The sequence below is a fragment of the Brassica napus genome, chromosome A10, assembly GCF_020379485.1.
Source record: "Brassica napus cultivar Da-Ae chromosome A10, Da-Ae, whole genome shotgun sequence".
Taxonomy (NCBI): Eukaryota; Viridiplantae; Streptophyta; class Magnoliopsida; order Brassicales; family Brassicaceae; genus Brassica; species Brassica napus.
This window is the reverse complement of record NC_063443.1, coordinates 14686495-14701422: the sequence shown is the minus strand read 5'-3', so window position 1 is coordinate 14701422 and position 14928 is coordinate 14686495. Positions and strand designations below refer to the sequence as shown.

At 39.3% G+C, this 14928-nt stretch overlaps 5 protein-coding genes and 1 non-coding gene across 7 annotated transcripts; 2 read left to right on the top strand and 4 right to left on the bottom strand.

Annotated features, from left to right (window-relative positions):
* The first annotated feature begins 105 nt into the window (after positions 1-105).
* LOC106387761 (anthranilate phosphoribosyltransferase, chloroplastic) lies at positions 106-2904 on the top strand. 2 transcript variants are annotated; one of them, XM_048743203.1, is made up of 10 exons: positions 106-298; positions 386-667; positions 771-864; positions 1168-1311; positions 1416-1577; positions 1661-1933; positions 2020-2110; positions 2194-2253; positions 2376-2494; positions 2582-2904. In XM_048743203.1, exons 2-10 carry the CDS (start codon positions 465-467, stop codon positions 2735-2737), a joined length of 1302 nt encoding a protein of 433 aa, XP_048599160.1. In that variant the 5' UTR covers positions 106-298; positions 386-464; the 3' UTR covers positions 2738-2904. The 2 variants fall into 2 exon arrangements, with proteins under 2 accessions (XP_048599160.1, XP_013683125.2); XM_013827671.3 differs by lacking the exon at positions 106-298 and having other exon boundaries at positions 326-667.
* Positions 2905-3104: 200 nt separating this feature from the next.
* TRNAW-CCA lies at positions 3105-3176 on the bottom strand. Its single transcript has one exon. It is a non-coding gene; the product is annotated as a tRNA-Trp (tRNA).
* Positions 3177-3297: 121 nt separating this feature from the next.
* LOC106387762 (auxin-responsive protein SAUR21) lies at positions 3298-3934 on the bottom strand. The gene has a single exon (XM_013827672.3). The coding sequence runs from the start codon at positions 3917-3919 to the stop codon at positions 3482-3484; it is 438 nt and encodes a 145-aa protein (XP_013683126.3). The 5' UTR covers positions 3920-3934; the 3' UTR covers positions 3298-3481.
* Positions 3935-4804: 870 nt separating this feature from the next.
* Positions 4805-5453, bottom strand: LOC106426148 (auxin-responsive protein SAUR21). Its single transcript, XM_013866853.3, has one exon. It carries the CDS (start codon positions 5301-5303, stop codon positions 5022-5024), a length of 282 nt encoding a protein of 93 aa, XP_013722307.2. The 5' UTR covers positions 5304-5453; the 3' UTR covers positions 4805-5021.
* Positions 5454-12725: 7272 nt separating this feature from the next.
* Positions 12726-13430, bottom strand: LOC125579249 (auxin-responsive protein SAUR21-like). The gene has a single exon (XM_048743202.1). The coding sequence runs from the start codon at positions 13184-13186 to the stop codon at positions 12896-12898; it is 291 nt and encodes a 96-aa protein (XP_048599159.1). The 5' UTR covers positions 13187-13430; the 3' UTR covers positions 12726-12895.
* A 437-nt stretch (positions 13431-13867) lies between these two features.
* Positions 13868-14418, top strand: LOC125579248 (auxin-responsive protein SAUR21-like). The gene has a single exon (XM_048743201.1). The coding sequence runs from the start codon at positions 13997-13999 to the stop codon at positions 14288-14290; it is 294 nt and encodes a 97-aa protein (XP_048599158.1). The 5' UTR covers positions 13868-13996; the 3' UTR covers positions 14291-14418.
* Positions 14419-14928: the final 510 nt, after the last annotated feature.

Below are 14928 nucleotides of genomic sequence, written 5' to 3'. Positions count from 1 at the left end.
TGTGTGATAAACGTGAGGAAATAAAACAAAACTGTGATTAAGGAAAACGTTGTTGGTGGACATCTCAACAACACGAGCTCACCAACTGCATTTTTGTCATCTAACTTTCAGTAGTCAGCATATACCAACTCTTAGTTTTTGAAGAAAGTTAATTTATTAAGAACTTACTAATAATTTTGTTAAGCTCTCGAAACCGATTGGTTAGAAACTTAGAACCTTTTACATCCAAATGCACAGACTAAAGAAGCTGGTCGAGAAAATCTAACTAATATTTTATATTTTGTTCAAAAAAAATTTGGTAACGAATAATCTGAATATTCCTTTTGTGGCACAGGCAAAGTTTTTTTTATATAGTCTTGTAATAGAAGTTGAATAATCTTATCAGGTGGGTTCGTAAGGCGCTAGCTTTTAGCCATTAGAGGAAACACGCGTCACAGCTCTCAAGCAATCATCGATCGGTACTCATGGCTTCGGCGACCTCCATTGTTTCCGGCATCAATCCTTCAAGGATCCTGACTTCCTTCAACTCCGCTGATGACTGCGGAAGAATCAACCTGACCGCTGTTAAAATTTACCCGGCGTTGACTCGGAGAGGATACTCGTCGATCGGAGCTGTGTCCTCAATTGGCGGGAATGCGAAATATTCCTTTCCGTCTTCCAGTCGCATGTAAGTCTCGATTTGGGGTTTTAAGTGTCAGCTTAGAGTTAATCTGATTTTGATCTTGTTTGTGGTCATTGATTGATTTGATTTCGAATGTGAATTGCTACAGTTACCCTCGGAATCTCGTTTTGAGCGGTGCACCTGAAGCTCTGCCAAGTGCTTGTGAAAATGCCACCCCTTCTTCCGTCAAATCTTTCAACCAGGTGACTTTTCATTTCTCGATTATTCATAAAAAAAATTAGGGTCTTGATAAATCTACTAGCTAACTATCTGAATTTGCTTCATGCTCTGACTAAACTTTATTGGTGCCTAATTGTTCTTCAAATTTCATTTCATTTGTATAAAAGAAGTTGATGTCTTTTATGGAGTTTGAGTGAAAGTGTGTTAATTTGTTAGTTTAAAAGAATTATAGTTTTGTTGAGCTTGCAATGACTTTTGAAGACAGAGATTTAGATCGTGAGATTACTTTCTTCTCATCACATGTTGTGTTAATTTTCTTTTCGCAGTTGATTGAGTCTTTGATTGATCGGGTTGATCTAACTGAATCCGAGACTCAATCATCTCTCGAGTTTCTGCTCAACGAGGCTAATGAGGCACTGATTAGCGCCTTTCTGGTTCTCCTGAGAGCTAAAGGAGAGACATACGAAGAAGTAAGTCAATCTAGACGTATGAAAACGTATACATAATCCTATATCAACAAGACTTCAGTGAGTTGAGATTGATTGACCTTTTAAAATAATCCTGTGTTGGTTAGATTGTGGGGTTGGCAAGGGCAATGATGAAGCATGCGAGAAAAGTAGAAGGATTAGTTGATGCCGTTGACATAGTAGGAACAGGTGGTGATGGAGCTAACACTGTCAACATATCAACTGGATCTTCAATTCTTGCTGCAGCTTGCGGTGCAAAAGTAGCAAAGGTATATAAATGACTGGGAACATCCTTTAGAAAAACGCCAACATGTGCTTAGATGGTAAATGAACTCATGTGTTTTTTATGCAGCAAGGGAACCGTTCGAGCTCTTCTGCTTGTGGAAGTGCTGATGTATTAGAGGCTTTAGGAGTGGTGATTGACTTGGGACCAGAAGGGATTAAGAGATGTGTTGAAGAATCAGGGATCGCTTTCATGATGTCACCAATGTACCATCCAGCTATGAAGATCGTTGGTCCTGTCCGTAAAAAGCTTAAAATCAAAACTGTTTTTAACGTACTGGGACCTATGCTTAATCCTGCTAGCGTCTCTTATGCCGTCGTTGGTGTATACCACAAAAACCTTGTACACATTCTCACCTCTGAGTCAGCTGTTGTTCATCAACACTAACAAAAAGACTTATACTAATCAGATTCTATTGTGGTTTATAGGTTCTTAAGATGGCTAAGGCACTGCAACGGTTTGGTATGAAAAGAGCATTGGTTGTTCATTCATATGGCCTAGATGAAATGAGTCCGTTAGGTAAATTAAGACTCTCTCTTCCTACAACCGATGACTTGCATTGTCCAATGATTACTAATTATCATGGCTTTTAATGGAAACAGGAGGAGGGCTGGTTTATGATGTAACCCCTGAAAAGATTGAAGAATTCTCATTCGACCCATGTAAAGTTCCTCTTTCAATTCTAGTTTTGTTACCCCATTTCTGTAATGAATATTGCAGTTGCAACTTGGTGAATGAATGATGGAGAGTTGGTTTAAATTTAAAGGTTATTTCTTTTTGACAGTGGACTTTGGTATTCCTCGGTGTACAATTGAGGATTTGCGTGGTGGAGGTCCAGACTACAATGCGGATGTGTTAAGACGTGTGCTTTCAGGGGAAACTGGATCAATAGCTGATTCGTTGGTATGTTTTGTTTCACCGGATTCACCATTCGCTTCTGCAATTAGTTAATCTCTTTTAAAAAAAAAAAATCCAAAATCTTGTTTGTAGATCCTAAATGCAGCAGCGGCTCTATTGGTTAGCAACCGAGTTAAAACGCTAGGTGAAGGAGTAGCTTTGGCCCGTGAAGTACAGTCGTCAGGGAAAGCTATCAAGACGCTTGATTCATGGATTCACTCATCTAAGCTAGCGCAGAAATCTCAGTGATTATTTACATATATATTTGGATATTGTACGCAGTGAACGACTCAAGAAAGGTTTGTAACTCTAGTTTTATTTGTCAAGCAAGAAAGTGAATCTGTTTTATATTATGATCAACGGAGGATATTTTTTTCCATACTTTTATCGAATCAAGGAATTGATCATTTGGGATTCACACAGTTTTTACATAATTAAACGTCAAGTACTTCATCTCTCTTAGTTTGAAAGGCTTCTATAAAGCTGGGTTTTGTACTCTACTGAACCGGCGATAAGGAAACAAGGCCGGTTCTCTGTGTGTAGGCACAAATAGTTTACTTACTTTCTATATTTTTGAAAACTTTCCAAAAAAGCTTCCGGATAATGTTCGGGAGTTTGAACCCGACGTTTATCGAACACGCAACCTTCTGATCTGGAGTCAGACGCGCTACCATTGCGCCACGGATCCGGATGCTAGTTAGGCTCAAGTATACTTAGTTGACAATATGTAATAAACTTGAATATGGTTTCTCACTTGTTGTCTGGCCTTTCTTTAACAATCAATCAAAAACTTATTTGACATGATATCGTGCCTGTCTCATAACTCATAAGAAATGGTATTCATTCTCTCAAGTCTCAACAATTCTTTCAAAACGGAGGAAGATGAGAAAAAAAAAGTCCTATAATATACAATGATTTACAATGAATAAGTCCATTGCTAACTCAATGGAGACAAATTGCTAACTCAAGAAGAAGAAAAGATTTGGACAGTCATCATTGGAGCCTTGACGTTACGTTGATGAAGATATCTTCGGGACAAGGGATCGTTAAGCCACCCATCGGATGATCAAACCCAAACTCTTCCTCAGATTTACTTAGAAGTGCTTGAAATGAAGGCTGGCTCAAGTATGAGATTGGCACCACATATCTCTTCTTCTGGCTCTCTCCTACGTATACCGCAAGAAACCCTTTAGGTGCTGCCGAGGCTGCTCTTTTGCTCGTGGAAGCTGCTGTGACGGATCGGCCAAGAATCTTCTTTGCACCCAATAGACTTCTCACCAAAGCCATTTCTATTTTGTGTTTTCTGAAAGTTTGAATTCTTTTGAAGAGATGTATGGCAAGATTAAAGCTATTGGATTGCTTTGTTGCTGGTTGATGGTAGAAAGAATGAATCAGGTGTATATATAGAAAGACCAGTGAATATAATGTCATGAAAAGTCTTTGAAACTTGTGGTCTTTGAAGCGTTGGGACAGACTAGAACAGAGAGTATCACATGGTTCTGTCTTTAGCATCTGGAAATAAATCATTGATGCAATCAGCCCACTTGGATAGTACTCTCCGTATGCAATTCACATGGGATTGTCTTCTCAGTGTTTCTGAGATAAGACTTGCCCCCATGACTTAACTTGCACCGTTTCTGTGAATCTTTGATGATTAAGTGGTTGGCTCTCTGGCCTATTCTCTAAGCTTAATGGTTGAAATGAATTTAATAAGAACAAAAAGTGGGACATGTTGTTCCTTAACAACAGAACATAAGAACAAAGTATCTATCACTGGTTAAGTAAATTCTTTAACTTATGCATATGACAACTCTAAGTAAAATATATTTCGGCCTTTGAGCTTTGCTAGATAAATGCGAAAACAAAACACAGAAGATACATTTGATCAAATGACTAATATTGTTACTTGAGTTGTAAGACTGATAAATAGTAAAACATAAAATAATGAAAGCTAAGAATGCATTCACTTACTTGGAGATGAGTGACTGATTCTAACTTTAGCTTTAGAGTTTTAATGAGAAGACTATTGGAGAAGCTGTGATAAAGTGCCGGTTTTGTCAAATCTTTGTTTGCGCCAATTTAACGGTATAAAAGAGAAACAGAGAAATACACAAGAAACAGAAGAAGAAGAAAGACTTTCTAGCAGATTGTGGGCTACATACGTAAGATGTGAGAGCTAAGAGATTTCCGAAAATATTAATTTCTCCATGATTCTTGTACTACTATTTTCTAGCAGATTGAACTTTCCTGTTAAATAGGATGCTTAATAAATTAACAATCTCTTCATTTGCTATCCAAGAGCAACTAAAGTATAAATTGAAATAGTACTTCATTGGTGTTGTCATTTACTTTCCACTAATCGATCCATAATGTATTAGTTTAACATGAATCATGAATGTGTCTATAACTGAAAAAATGGTATTTACTTTCGAACTTTTAAAACAACTCTTTCAAGAAGAAAGAGAAATAAAAAATCTCCATTTACAAGGAACAAGTATATCTCTAACTCGAAGAACAATATGTTGGATAATAATTATTGGAGCCGAGATGTCACATCGATGAATGCATATTCAGGACAAGGGATCGTTAAGCCACCCATTGGATGATCGAACCCAAACTCTTCTTCTGATTTACTGAGAAGAGCTTGAAACGAAGGCTGGCTCAAGTATGAGACTGGCACCACATATCTCTTCTTCTGACTCTCTCCTACGTACACAGCAAGAAACCCTTTTGGTGCCGCCGAGGTTGCACTTTTACTTGCTGCGGAGCGGCCAAGAATCTTCTTTGCACCCAATAGACTTCTCACGAAAGCCATTTCTATGATTTTGACTGAGAGTTTGAATTCTTTTGAAGAGGTGTATGACAAGATACAATTTATTGGATTGCTTGTTTGTTGGTTGATGATTGTAAGAATGGGTTATGTGATGTGTATATATAGAAAGATCAACGAATGAGTTGAAGCTTCTCTCAAAAATCATTAAAGCTTGTGGTCTTCAAGTGTGGGACAGACTAGAACAGAGTTTCACATGGTTCTGTCTTTACCATATTGAAAAGTATAGTTCACGCAATATAACCTGATGAGACTATTAATTGAGTGTGGGACAATTAAACTAAAGACAAGATCCATATGCAAATCACAAGGACTGTTTTTCTCAATTGTTTTGTTTTTCTTCAGATAATGACATGCTTTCAAGTTCTTCATGTTCTGTGGTGATCATATTTCCTCATCTATGTGGTCTAAATAAATTGAAGTAGTTAGAACTTAAAGTGGGGACCTGAAGTTTCTCACCAACAGAGCAACATGTCTCTGTCTCTGGTTAAGTTGTTATTTTCTGGCTCAGAGATCTCACCTAATATGTACTGACACATGTTTTGTCTAGTCTTTCCCAACATTTTGATCTCATAAGGCCCCATCTGATGATCAATCTGATGGTGGTGGTTCGATGAGGTTATTTGCAGAGAGATCCCACATAGATGTGATAGCTTGACAGGTTAGTCACCGTTTAAAGTCGATCAAATTTAAGTTTCACCCCATGAGATCATGTCCTTTGAAAATGAATGTGTCACTCTTGTTCTCTTGGTAGGCAACAAACGTCCCACCACATCATTAAGAAAACTCAATCTGCTAATATTTTATCATAGATAAGAAAAGATTGCAATGTTTCATTTTTTCTCTTTTTTTGTTTTTTTATTATTATAAAGACATTGAGGAAACAACCTCTTGTGATTTGTGAAATGCATATAATGTTGATTAGCCTTCATTGCTTGTCACATCTGTAAAACAAAACCATGTGAAACTCTGTTCTGGCATGTCCCACTATTGTAGTTTCATTGGATGCAGAGTGGTTTTAACTCCTTCATTGATCTATTTATACATCCTGAGACACAACCAATTCTTCACAACACCAAGTAGTAAAGCAATCCAAATCTTGACTCTCAGCATTTAACTTAGTATCCTCAACCCATCTTCAATTTAGATTTTCGAAGACTATAAATGGCTTTGGTAAGAGGTCTCTTGGGTGCAAAAAAGATCATGAGCCGCTCTGTAACAGTTACAACACCAAAAGGTTTTCTTGCGGTGTATGTTGGCGAGGACCGGGTCCATAAGAAGAGATATATGGTTCCTGTCTCATATTTGAACCAGCCTTCCTTTCAAGCACTTCTCAGTAAATCTGAAGAAGAGTTTGGGTTTGATCATCCTATGGGTGGCTTAACGATCCCTTGTCCTGAAGTGAAGGTTGTAGACAAGATAGAGATACTCTACATGACTCGGAAGGTTTTAAGTTGATTGGTTAGATAGGATTATAGTTGATCCGGTTAAGTCTTGTAAGTCCAATTGAACCGGTCTCTCTCTTAGTAAACCGTATGTGTGTGATGAGTGAGTTAGATCGTAGTATAAGAGCTAACGAGCTTTGAGTTTGTTAGAAGTGTGAGCTGATTAGGATTGTATCAGTCGCAGCGGTTAAAGTGAGAGAGATCGCGATAGAGTCTGTGTAACGGAGCTCGCTTGTGAGCGGTTAGTATTTGCTGGTTCGATCCCAGCTCCGGTGAGCTATAGCGGCCACACCTAGTTAACGGTGTGGTGCGGTGAACACCGGGTCAACATATCACGTGTTGGTTCGAGGTTACGTCGGAGAAGAAGATCAAAGAATCGTAGATCTTCACAAATTGGTATCAGAGCTTAGGTTCCGAGATACGGCGAAGGAGGAGTCTCAATCAAGATCTGCAATCAATCGATTTCAAGATGACGACTCACAAGATCAAAGTCAAGATGTCGATGTTCGACGGTACCGGAGACTTTGGAATCTGGAAGAAAAGGATGCTCGCAAATCTCAGCGTGCAAGGCTTAAAGGATGTTCTCACTCCACAAGTCAAAGAAGATTCGCTGAAAGTGAAAGAAGATAAGGATGTTGAAGACGACGAAGACTCTAAGGATAAGAAGATTCAAGATGAGATCGCAAGGAAGGAACGCGACGAGAAGGCAATGAATCTGATCTTTATGAGCGTAGGAGATCACGTCTTGCGGAAACTAGATAAGTGCACTACCGCGGCAGAGACGTGGGAGCTCTTGGATAAACTCTACATGGCCAAGACCCTGCCTAACAGAGTTCATGCTCAGCTTAAGGTTTATTCCTTTAGGATGCAAGAGACAAGAACAATCGATCAGAACGTTGACGATTTCTTGAAACTCATAGCAGATCTCAACAATCTCAACATCGAGATTCCAGAAGAGGTACAGGCTATTTTGCTACTCAATGCTTTGCCCAACAGGTATGACTCACTGAAAGAGACTCTCAAGTACAGTAGAGAAGCTATTAAGGTGGATGAGATAGCAAGTGCAGCTAAGTCTAAAGAGATGAAGTATAAAGATTCTCCCAGTTCAAGGACAGCAGGTGAAGGAAATTTTGTTCGAGGCAGAGCAGAGGCTAGAAGTTCAAACTCATATGTGAGTAAAGGAAAGAACAGGTCAAGATCCAAGTCAAGAGATGACAAGCGTGTTTGCTGGATCTGTGGTAAAGAAGGGCATTTCAAGAAGCAATGTTACAAATGGCTTGACAAGAACAAGAATCAGCGACAAGGCTCAGACAGAGGAGAGTCTTCACTGGCCAAGGATGACGCAAAGGATCTTGTTGGGCTGTTGGTTTCTGAAGCAAATTCAGCTGAGTCAGACAAAGAAGAGTGGATTCTTGATACTGGTTGCACATTTCATATGACACCAAGAGATGATCTGTTCATAGAGATGAAGCCTGCATCTGGGGGAAAAGTTCGCATGGCTAATAATACAATCACAGAAGTGAAAGGCATAGGCTCAATCAGGTTTGAGTACCCTGACAAGACTACATTTGTATTACACGATGTTAGATATATGCCTGGTATTGCGAGGAATCTAATCTCCATGGGAAGTCTTGAAGAGAAAGGTTGTGAGTTCAAGGCTGCTAACGGGATCCTCAAAGTAATCAAAGGGTGCACAGTGTTTATGAAAGGAGCTAGGAGGCAGTCTCTGTACATCCTACAAGCTAACGCCAGGGAAACAGGTTTCAGCATTGGAGATTCTGGTAATGCTTCAGAACAGAAGGACGGTCAGGTCTCAGATATTCAACTGTGGCACAGTCGCATGGGTCATCTTGGGCAAAGGGGTATAGAAGTGTTGATCAAGAAGGGTTGTTTTGGAGATCTAAAGAAGACAGAGATGAGCTTCTGCGAAGACTGCGTTATTGGAAAGACTCATAAAGTGAGTTTCAGTTCTGCACTTCATACTACAAAAGAAAAACTTGATTACATTCATTCAGATCTTTGGGGCTCACCAAATGCTCCACCAAGTCTAAGCGAGTCACACTACTTCCTCACCTTTACTGATGACTACACGAGGAAGGTATGGATCTATTTCCTTAGACGCAAAGATGAAGTTTTTGCGTGTTTTGTTGCTTGGAAGAAAATGGTGGAAACACAGAGCGAAAGGAAGATCAAGAAGTTGAGGACCGATAATGGTCTCGAATTCTGTAACATTCAGTTTAACACGTTCTGTAAAGAGGAAGGTATAGTGAGACACAGAACATGCACATACACACCTCAACAGAACGGAGTGGCAGAGAGGCTCAACAGAACGATCATGAACAAAGTTCGTAGCATGCTCAGTGAGAGTGGTTTTGAAGTGAAGTTTTGGGCAGAGGCTGCTGCAACAGCTGTTTATCTCATTAATCGGTCACCATCATCCGCCATTAATTTTGAGATACCAGAAGAAAGATGGACTACAGTTACTCCAAGTTTCAACGGTTTGAGAAGATTTGGCTGTCTAGTATTTGTTCACACTAGTGATGGCAAGTTAAATCCAAGAGCAAAGAGGGGCTATTTTACAGGTTACCCCGAAGGAGTTAAAGGTTTCAAGGTATGGATTCCTGAAGAGATGAAAGTTATTATATCAAGAGATGTAGTCTTCAGGGAGGAGATAGTATACAAAGTAGACAAACGTGAGTCTACATCTCAAAATAACTCGAGGAGTGAAGCTCCAAACTTGGTAAGCTTGGAACTGGAAGACTCAACAGAAGAAGCAGTGAAAGAACCTGAAGGTGGAGCCATCGAGACACCAGTTGAACCTGGAGAAGACACAGAAGAAGGTGGAGAAAATCTCGAGGAGTATCAGCTAGCAAAGGACAGAACTAGGAGACAAGCACGGCCTCCTAAGAGACTTGAAGATTATGAGTGTGACGCAGCTGATGGTGAGGACATTTATGCGTGTTATATATGTGATCTGCCTGAGGATGGGATGACAGAACCATCTTCTTGGAGAGAAGCAATGGAGGATCCTGATAGTGATCTTTGGAAGGAAGCCGCAGGTGATGAGATGTCCTCATTGAAGAAGAACGGAACATGGGTCCTAGTTGACAAACCTGAAGGTCAGAAAACTATTGGTTGTAAATGGGTGTTTAAGAGGAAACCAGGCATTATAGGAGTTGAGCCACCAAGGCACAAAGGACGTCTAGTTGCGAAAGGTTACTCGCAGCGAGAAGGCGTGGATTTTCAAGAGATCTTCGCGCCAGTTGTCAAGCATGTGTCAATAAGATACATCTTGTCTGCAGTGGTACATTTCAACATGGAACTTCAGCAGATGGATGTCAAGACGGCTTTCCCCCACGGGTTACTTGATGAAACAATATACATGGATCAACCGGAGGGCTTTGTAGACAAGAAGAATCCTCAGAAAGTGTGTCTCTTGAAGAGGTCTTTATACGGCTTGAAACAGTCACCTCGGCAGTGGAATAGGAGATTTGATGATTTTGTCAGGGCTCAAGGTTATACAAGAAGTGAATATGATCAGTGTGTATACTTCGAGAAGAACAGTTTGGGAGTTTATGTGTATATGCTTCTCTACGTGGACGACATTTTGATTGCTTCATCTGATAAGGTTCAAGTGGATCGACTGAAGAAAGTTTTGAGTTCTGAATTTGAGATGAAGGACCTAGGAGATGCGAAGAAAATACTAGGGATGGAGATACACAGAAACAGAGAGACAGATGAGTTGTGGGTCTCTCAAGAAAGTTACTTATGGAAGGTACTGTCAAATTTTGATATGGATCAGGCAAAACAAGTCACGACACCTATTGGAGCTCATTTCAAGCTTAAGTCTGGAACAGAGAAGGAACTAAAGGATCAGGCTGAGTACATGAGCAAGATTCCATATCAAAGCGCAGTGGGTAGTGTTATGTACGCTATGGTGGGAACGAGGTTGGACCTTGCATACGCAGTTGGTCTAATCAGTAGATTCATGTCGAAGCCATTGAAGGATCACTGGCAAGCAGTCAAATGGGTTCTTCGATATATCAAAGGAACAGTTGATACTAGACTGAGTTACAAGAAGAAAGGAGAGTTCGTTATCAAAGGTTACACAGACTCAGATTATAATGGCGATCTAGATCAACGAAGGTCAACGTCTGGGATGGTCTTTACAGCAGGTGGCAATCCCATAAGCTGGAGGTCATCACTTCAGAAGGTAGTGGCTCTATCAACTACGGAAGCAGAGTACATTGCTCTGTCTGATGCCGTGAAAGAAGGTGTGTGGCTGAAGCGTTTTGCAGAAGAACTTGGCTTCCCGCAAGATTCTGTAGAGGTCTTCTGTGATTTGCAGAGTGCCATAGCATTGTCAAAGAATGCTGTATATCACGAGAAGACGAAGCACGTTGCGACAAAGTATCATTTCATTCGTGATCTCATAGCTGCGGGTGAAGTACAAGTCTTGAAGATAGCGACAGAGTACAATCCTGCAGATATCTTCACGAAGGTGTTACCAGTTTTCAAGTTCCGCGAAGCACTGAGGCTGCTTCGAGTCTCCAAGAACTAAGTTCAGAAGAAGGAGTGCTTGTGACCGGTAAAGGTTACAAGGATCGTCTGGTAAAGGACGTATAAGAAGAATGTCTCGATAAAGAGGAATGTGGTGACTTCATCAAAGATTTTCATCAGGTATGTATGAAGGTATCTTGTCTAAGGTGGAGATTTGAAGGTTGTAGACAAGATAGAGATACTCTACATGACTCGGAAGGTTTTAAGTTGATTGGTTAGATAGGATTATAGTTGATCCGGTTAAGTCTTGTAAGTCCAATTGAACCGGTCTCTCTCTTAGTAAACCGTATGTGTGTGATGAGTGAGTTAGCTCGTAGTATAAGAGCTAACGAGCTTTGAGTTTGTTAGAAGTGTGAGCTGATTAGGATTGTATCAGTCGCAGCGGTTAAAGTGAGAGAGATCGCGATAGAGTCTGTGTAACGGAGCTCGCTTGTGAGCGGTTAGTATTTGCTGGTTCGATCCCAGCTCCGGTGAGCTATAGCGGCCACACCTAGTTAACGGTGTGGTGCGGTGAACACCGGGTCAACATATCACGTGTTGGTTCGAGGTTACGTCGGAGAAGAAGATCAAAGAATCGTAGATCTTCACATGAAGATACTTTCATCATTGCGACTTCTAGCCTAAAGCGAAGATGATCCGAAGAAGAGAGATCTAACATTAGTAGCTCGAGTTAGAGATAGAATCATTCAATGTAAATAGGTTAACCTTTTCTTCGTTCATTGTGAGAAAAGAGTTGTTAAAGAGGTCACAAGGCTTAATGCGAACGTCATTTTTGTTGTGTAAGCATTAAAAGATCTCTCTATTCGAATTACATTTTTCTGAAAATATAAGTTCATCTTAAAATCTTGGATTGCTTGAGTGTTAATGATATTACGAGTTTGTTCTGTTTCAAATATACAGAGGAATCAATGATATGAGTTGAAATTTATGGTCTGCAGCGTCGTTTCACAAGTTTCAACTTGTTTCCCATTAATATTGAAAGCTTGAGGGTTCTTAAATATAACTAATCACGTGTCTGGATTGCTCGAGTGTTAATGATATGAAGAGCTTGTTCTGTTTCAGTAGATACAAAGGAATTAATGAAATGACTTGAAACTTGTGGTCTTTCCAAACAGCGTTCCACATGACTCTACTCAGATACTAATCAAGAAAGGATGATTTATTGACTGTAGTCTGTATGACGAGTTACATCGTTCTCAAGTAATTATTCACTGATTGTCCTGTCTTAATGAGGTATCCTCCGCAGTCTTTGGGGTAATTTGATTGTGTTGTGAGATGACTGGGATCGTAAACAAAAGCATATATGGGTCTCACAACGTTCTCATACTACCAATATGGATACGTAGACAATTATGCATGCAAGAAAGATGAAAATATTCTCAGAAAACTTGCTGGTGTTGTATAATTGAAACCATTGTTTTTACACGGAACTATGACATACACATTTGCATTTTGTAGCCTCTTGAATAACTCTATTTCACAAAGAGTGATGAAAAACGTTAACATAGATACATTGACTAATTTTCTCTCTAACTCAGGCTAAACTAATGTCAGTTTTTTTCTTCTTCATCATCACTGAAGCTGGGAAGTCGCATTGATGAAGGTATCTTCAGGACAAGGAATCGTTAAGCCACCCATTGGATGATCAAATCCAAACTCTTCCTCCGATTTACCAAGAAGAGCTTGAAAAGAAGGATGGTTTAAATATGAGATAGGCACCAAATATCTCTTCTTCTGCACCTGGTCTTCACCAACGTACACCGCAAGAAACCCCTTTGGCACTGAAACTGTCCTTTTGCTTGTAGCCGCTACAGAAAAGTTAATAATCTTCTTTGCACCCAAGAGACCTCTGAGCAAAGCCATTTCTTGTGTCTGGAAAAATTGAAATCTGAAGCTTCTTAGAACAGTTTAGATGCTCAGATTCAAGGTTTGTATTGCTTTTGCTACTTGGTGATTTGAAGAGTTGGCTCTCTCTCTGGATGTATAAATAGATTCATGAAAGACTGAAAACAAACTTGGAACCATTGGAAGCATGGGACACACACAAACAAGAGTTTCACATGGTTCTGTCTTGTAGATATGACAGATGACAGGAAACGAAAATTGTCATGTGTGATCCTAGTAGTGGATATAATCAAAGTACAACTTAACCTGTGACAGAGACTGGTTGTTCTGTTGTTGAGAAACTTCAGGTCCCCACTTTACTTTCTTATTAATTTTAATCCATTTAGAAAACGGAGATGAGAGAATATGATCACCACAGAACATGAAGAACAGAAACTTGCTGGTCTTTATCATAGACAATAGCATATGTCTAGAAAAAACAGTCCCTTGTGATGTGAATATAGAGTTTTGTTTTTTAGTTTATTGTCACACACTCAATTAATAATCTCATCAAGAAAAAAATTGCATTTAGCTATAACTTTTCCAGTTGGTAAAGACAGAACCATGTGAAACTCTATTCTAGTATGACCCACAACAAGACCACAAGTTTTAAAGACTTTTCAGAGATGCTTCAACTCATTCATTGATCTTTCTATATATACATATCACATTACCTATTCTTTTCATCATCAACCAACAAACAAGAAATATATCCAATAACTTTCATCTTTTCATACATCTCCAGAAGCTTCATAAGAATTCAAACTTTCACTCCAAAAAAAATACAAAATGGCTTTCGTGAGAAATCTATTGGGTGCAAAGAAGATTCTTGGCCGCTCCCTCTCAGTAGCAACAAGCAAAAGTGCAACCTCGGCGGCACCAAAGGGGTTTCTTGCTGTGTACGTAGGAGAGGGTCAGAAGAAGAGATATGTGGTGCCAGTCTCATACTTGAGCCAGCCTTCATTTCAAGCTCTTCTCAGCAAATCCGAAGAAGAGTTTGGGTTTGATCATCCAATGGGTGGCTTAACGATCCCCTGTCCTGAAGATATCTTCATCAATGTGACTTCCCGGCTTCAACGATGATTATCCAACATATTGTTCTTCGAGATAGAGATAGACATGTTCTTTGTAAATAGAGGAGAAACGTTTTTCTCTTTCATCTTGAAAGAGTTGTTCTAAAAGTTTTGAAAGTAAATACCATTTTTCAGTTATAGGCACAATCATGATTCGTGTTAAATTAATACACTTTGGATTTGATTATTGAAATAAAAATGACAACAGCAAGTAAAGAACTATATAAATTTTGTACTTTGGTTGCCATTAACAAATTAAATGAGCATTTTCATATGGATCCGTGGCTCAACATAACCAAATTATCTGCTAGAAAGTCCTTTTTCCCCTATTTCAAGATTTGCTCAGTTTCTCTCTTTTACCGTTAAACTGGTGCCAACAAATACGAAAGTTTACAAAACCGGCAGTTTCTTGTAACAACAGCTTCTCCATTTTTTTTCTTATCAAAATTATAAAAGCTAAAGTTAGAACCAGTCATACATCTCCAAGGGAGTGAATTCATTCTCAGCTTTCAATATTTATATGTCTTACTATTTACCAGTCTTACAACTCACGTAACAATATCAGTCATTTGATCAAATGTATCTTCTGTCATTTGATCAAATGTATCTAACAAATCTAACAGGTCGAAATAGTTTTACTTAGAATTG

What these genes read in the sequence shown, in the direction of transcription:
- LOC125579249 (XM_048743202.1), bottom strand. Translation starts at nt 13,186, where the DNA reads ATGGCTTTGCTCAGAGGTCTCTTGGGTGCAAAGAAGATTATTAACTTT.
- LOC106426148 (XM_013866853.3), bottom strand. Translation starts at nt 5,303, where the DNA reads ATGGCTTTCGTGAGAAGTCTATTGGGTGCAAAGAAGATTCTTGGCCGC.
- LOC106387761 (XM_048743203.1), top strand. Translation starts at nt 465, where the DNA reads ATGGCTTCGGCGACCTCCATTGTTTCCGGCATCAATCCTTCAAGGATC. An exon ending in GCGGTGCAAAAGTAGCAAAG is followed by an intron (nt 1,578 to 1,660) that starts GTATATAAATGA and finishes TTTTTTATGCAG; the next exon opens with CAAGGGAACCGTTCGAGCTC. An exon ending in GATCAATAGCTGATTCGTTG is followed by an intron (nt 2,495 to 2,581) that starts GTATGTTTTGTT and finishes TCTTGTTTGTAG; the next exon opens with ATCCTAAATGCAGCAGCGGC.
- LOC106387762 (XM_013827672.3), bottom strand. Translation starts at nt 3,919, where the DNA reads ATGACATTATATTCACTGGTCTTTCTATATATACACCTGATTCATTCT.
- LOC125579248 (XM_048743201.1), top strand. Translation starts at nt 13,997, where the DNA reads ATGGCTTTCGTGAGAAATCTATTGGGTGCAAAGAAGATTCTTGGCCGC.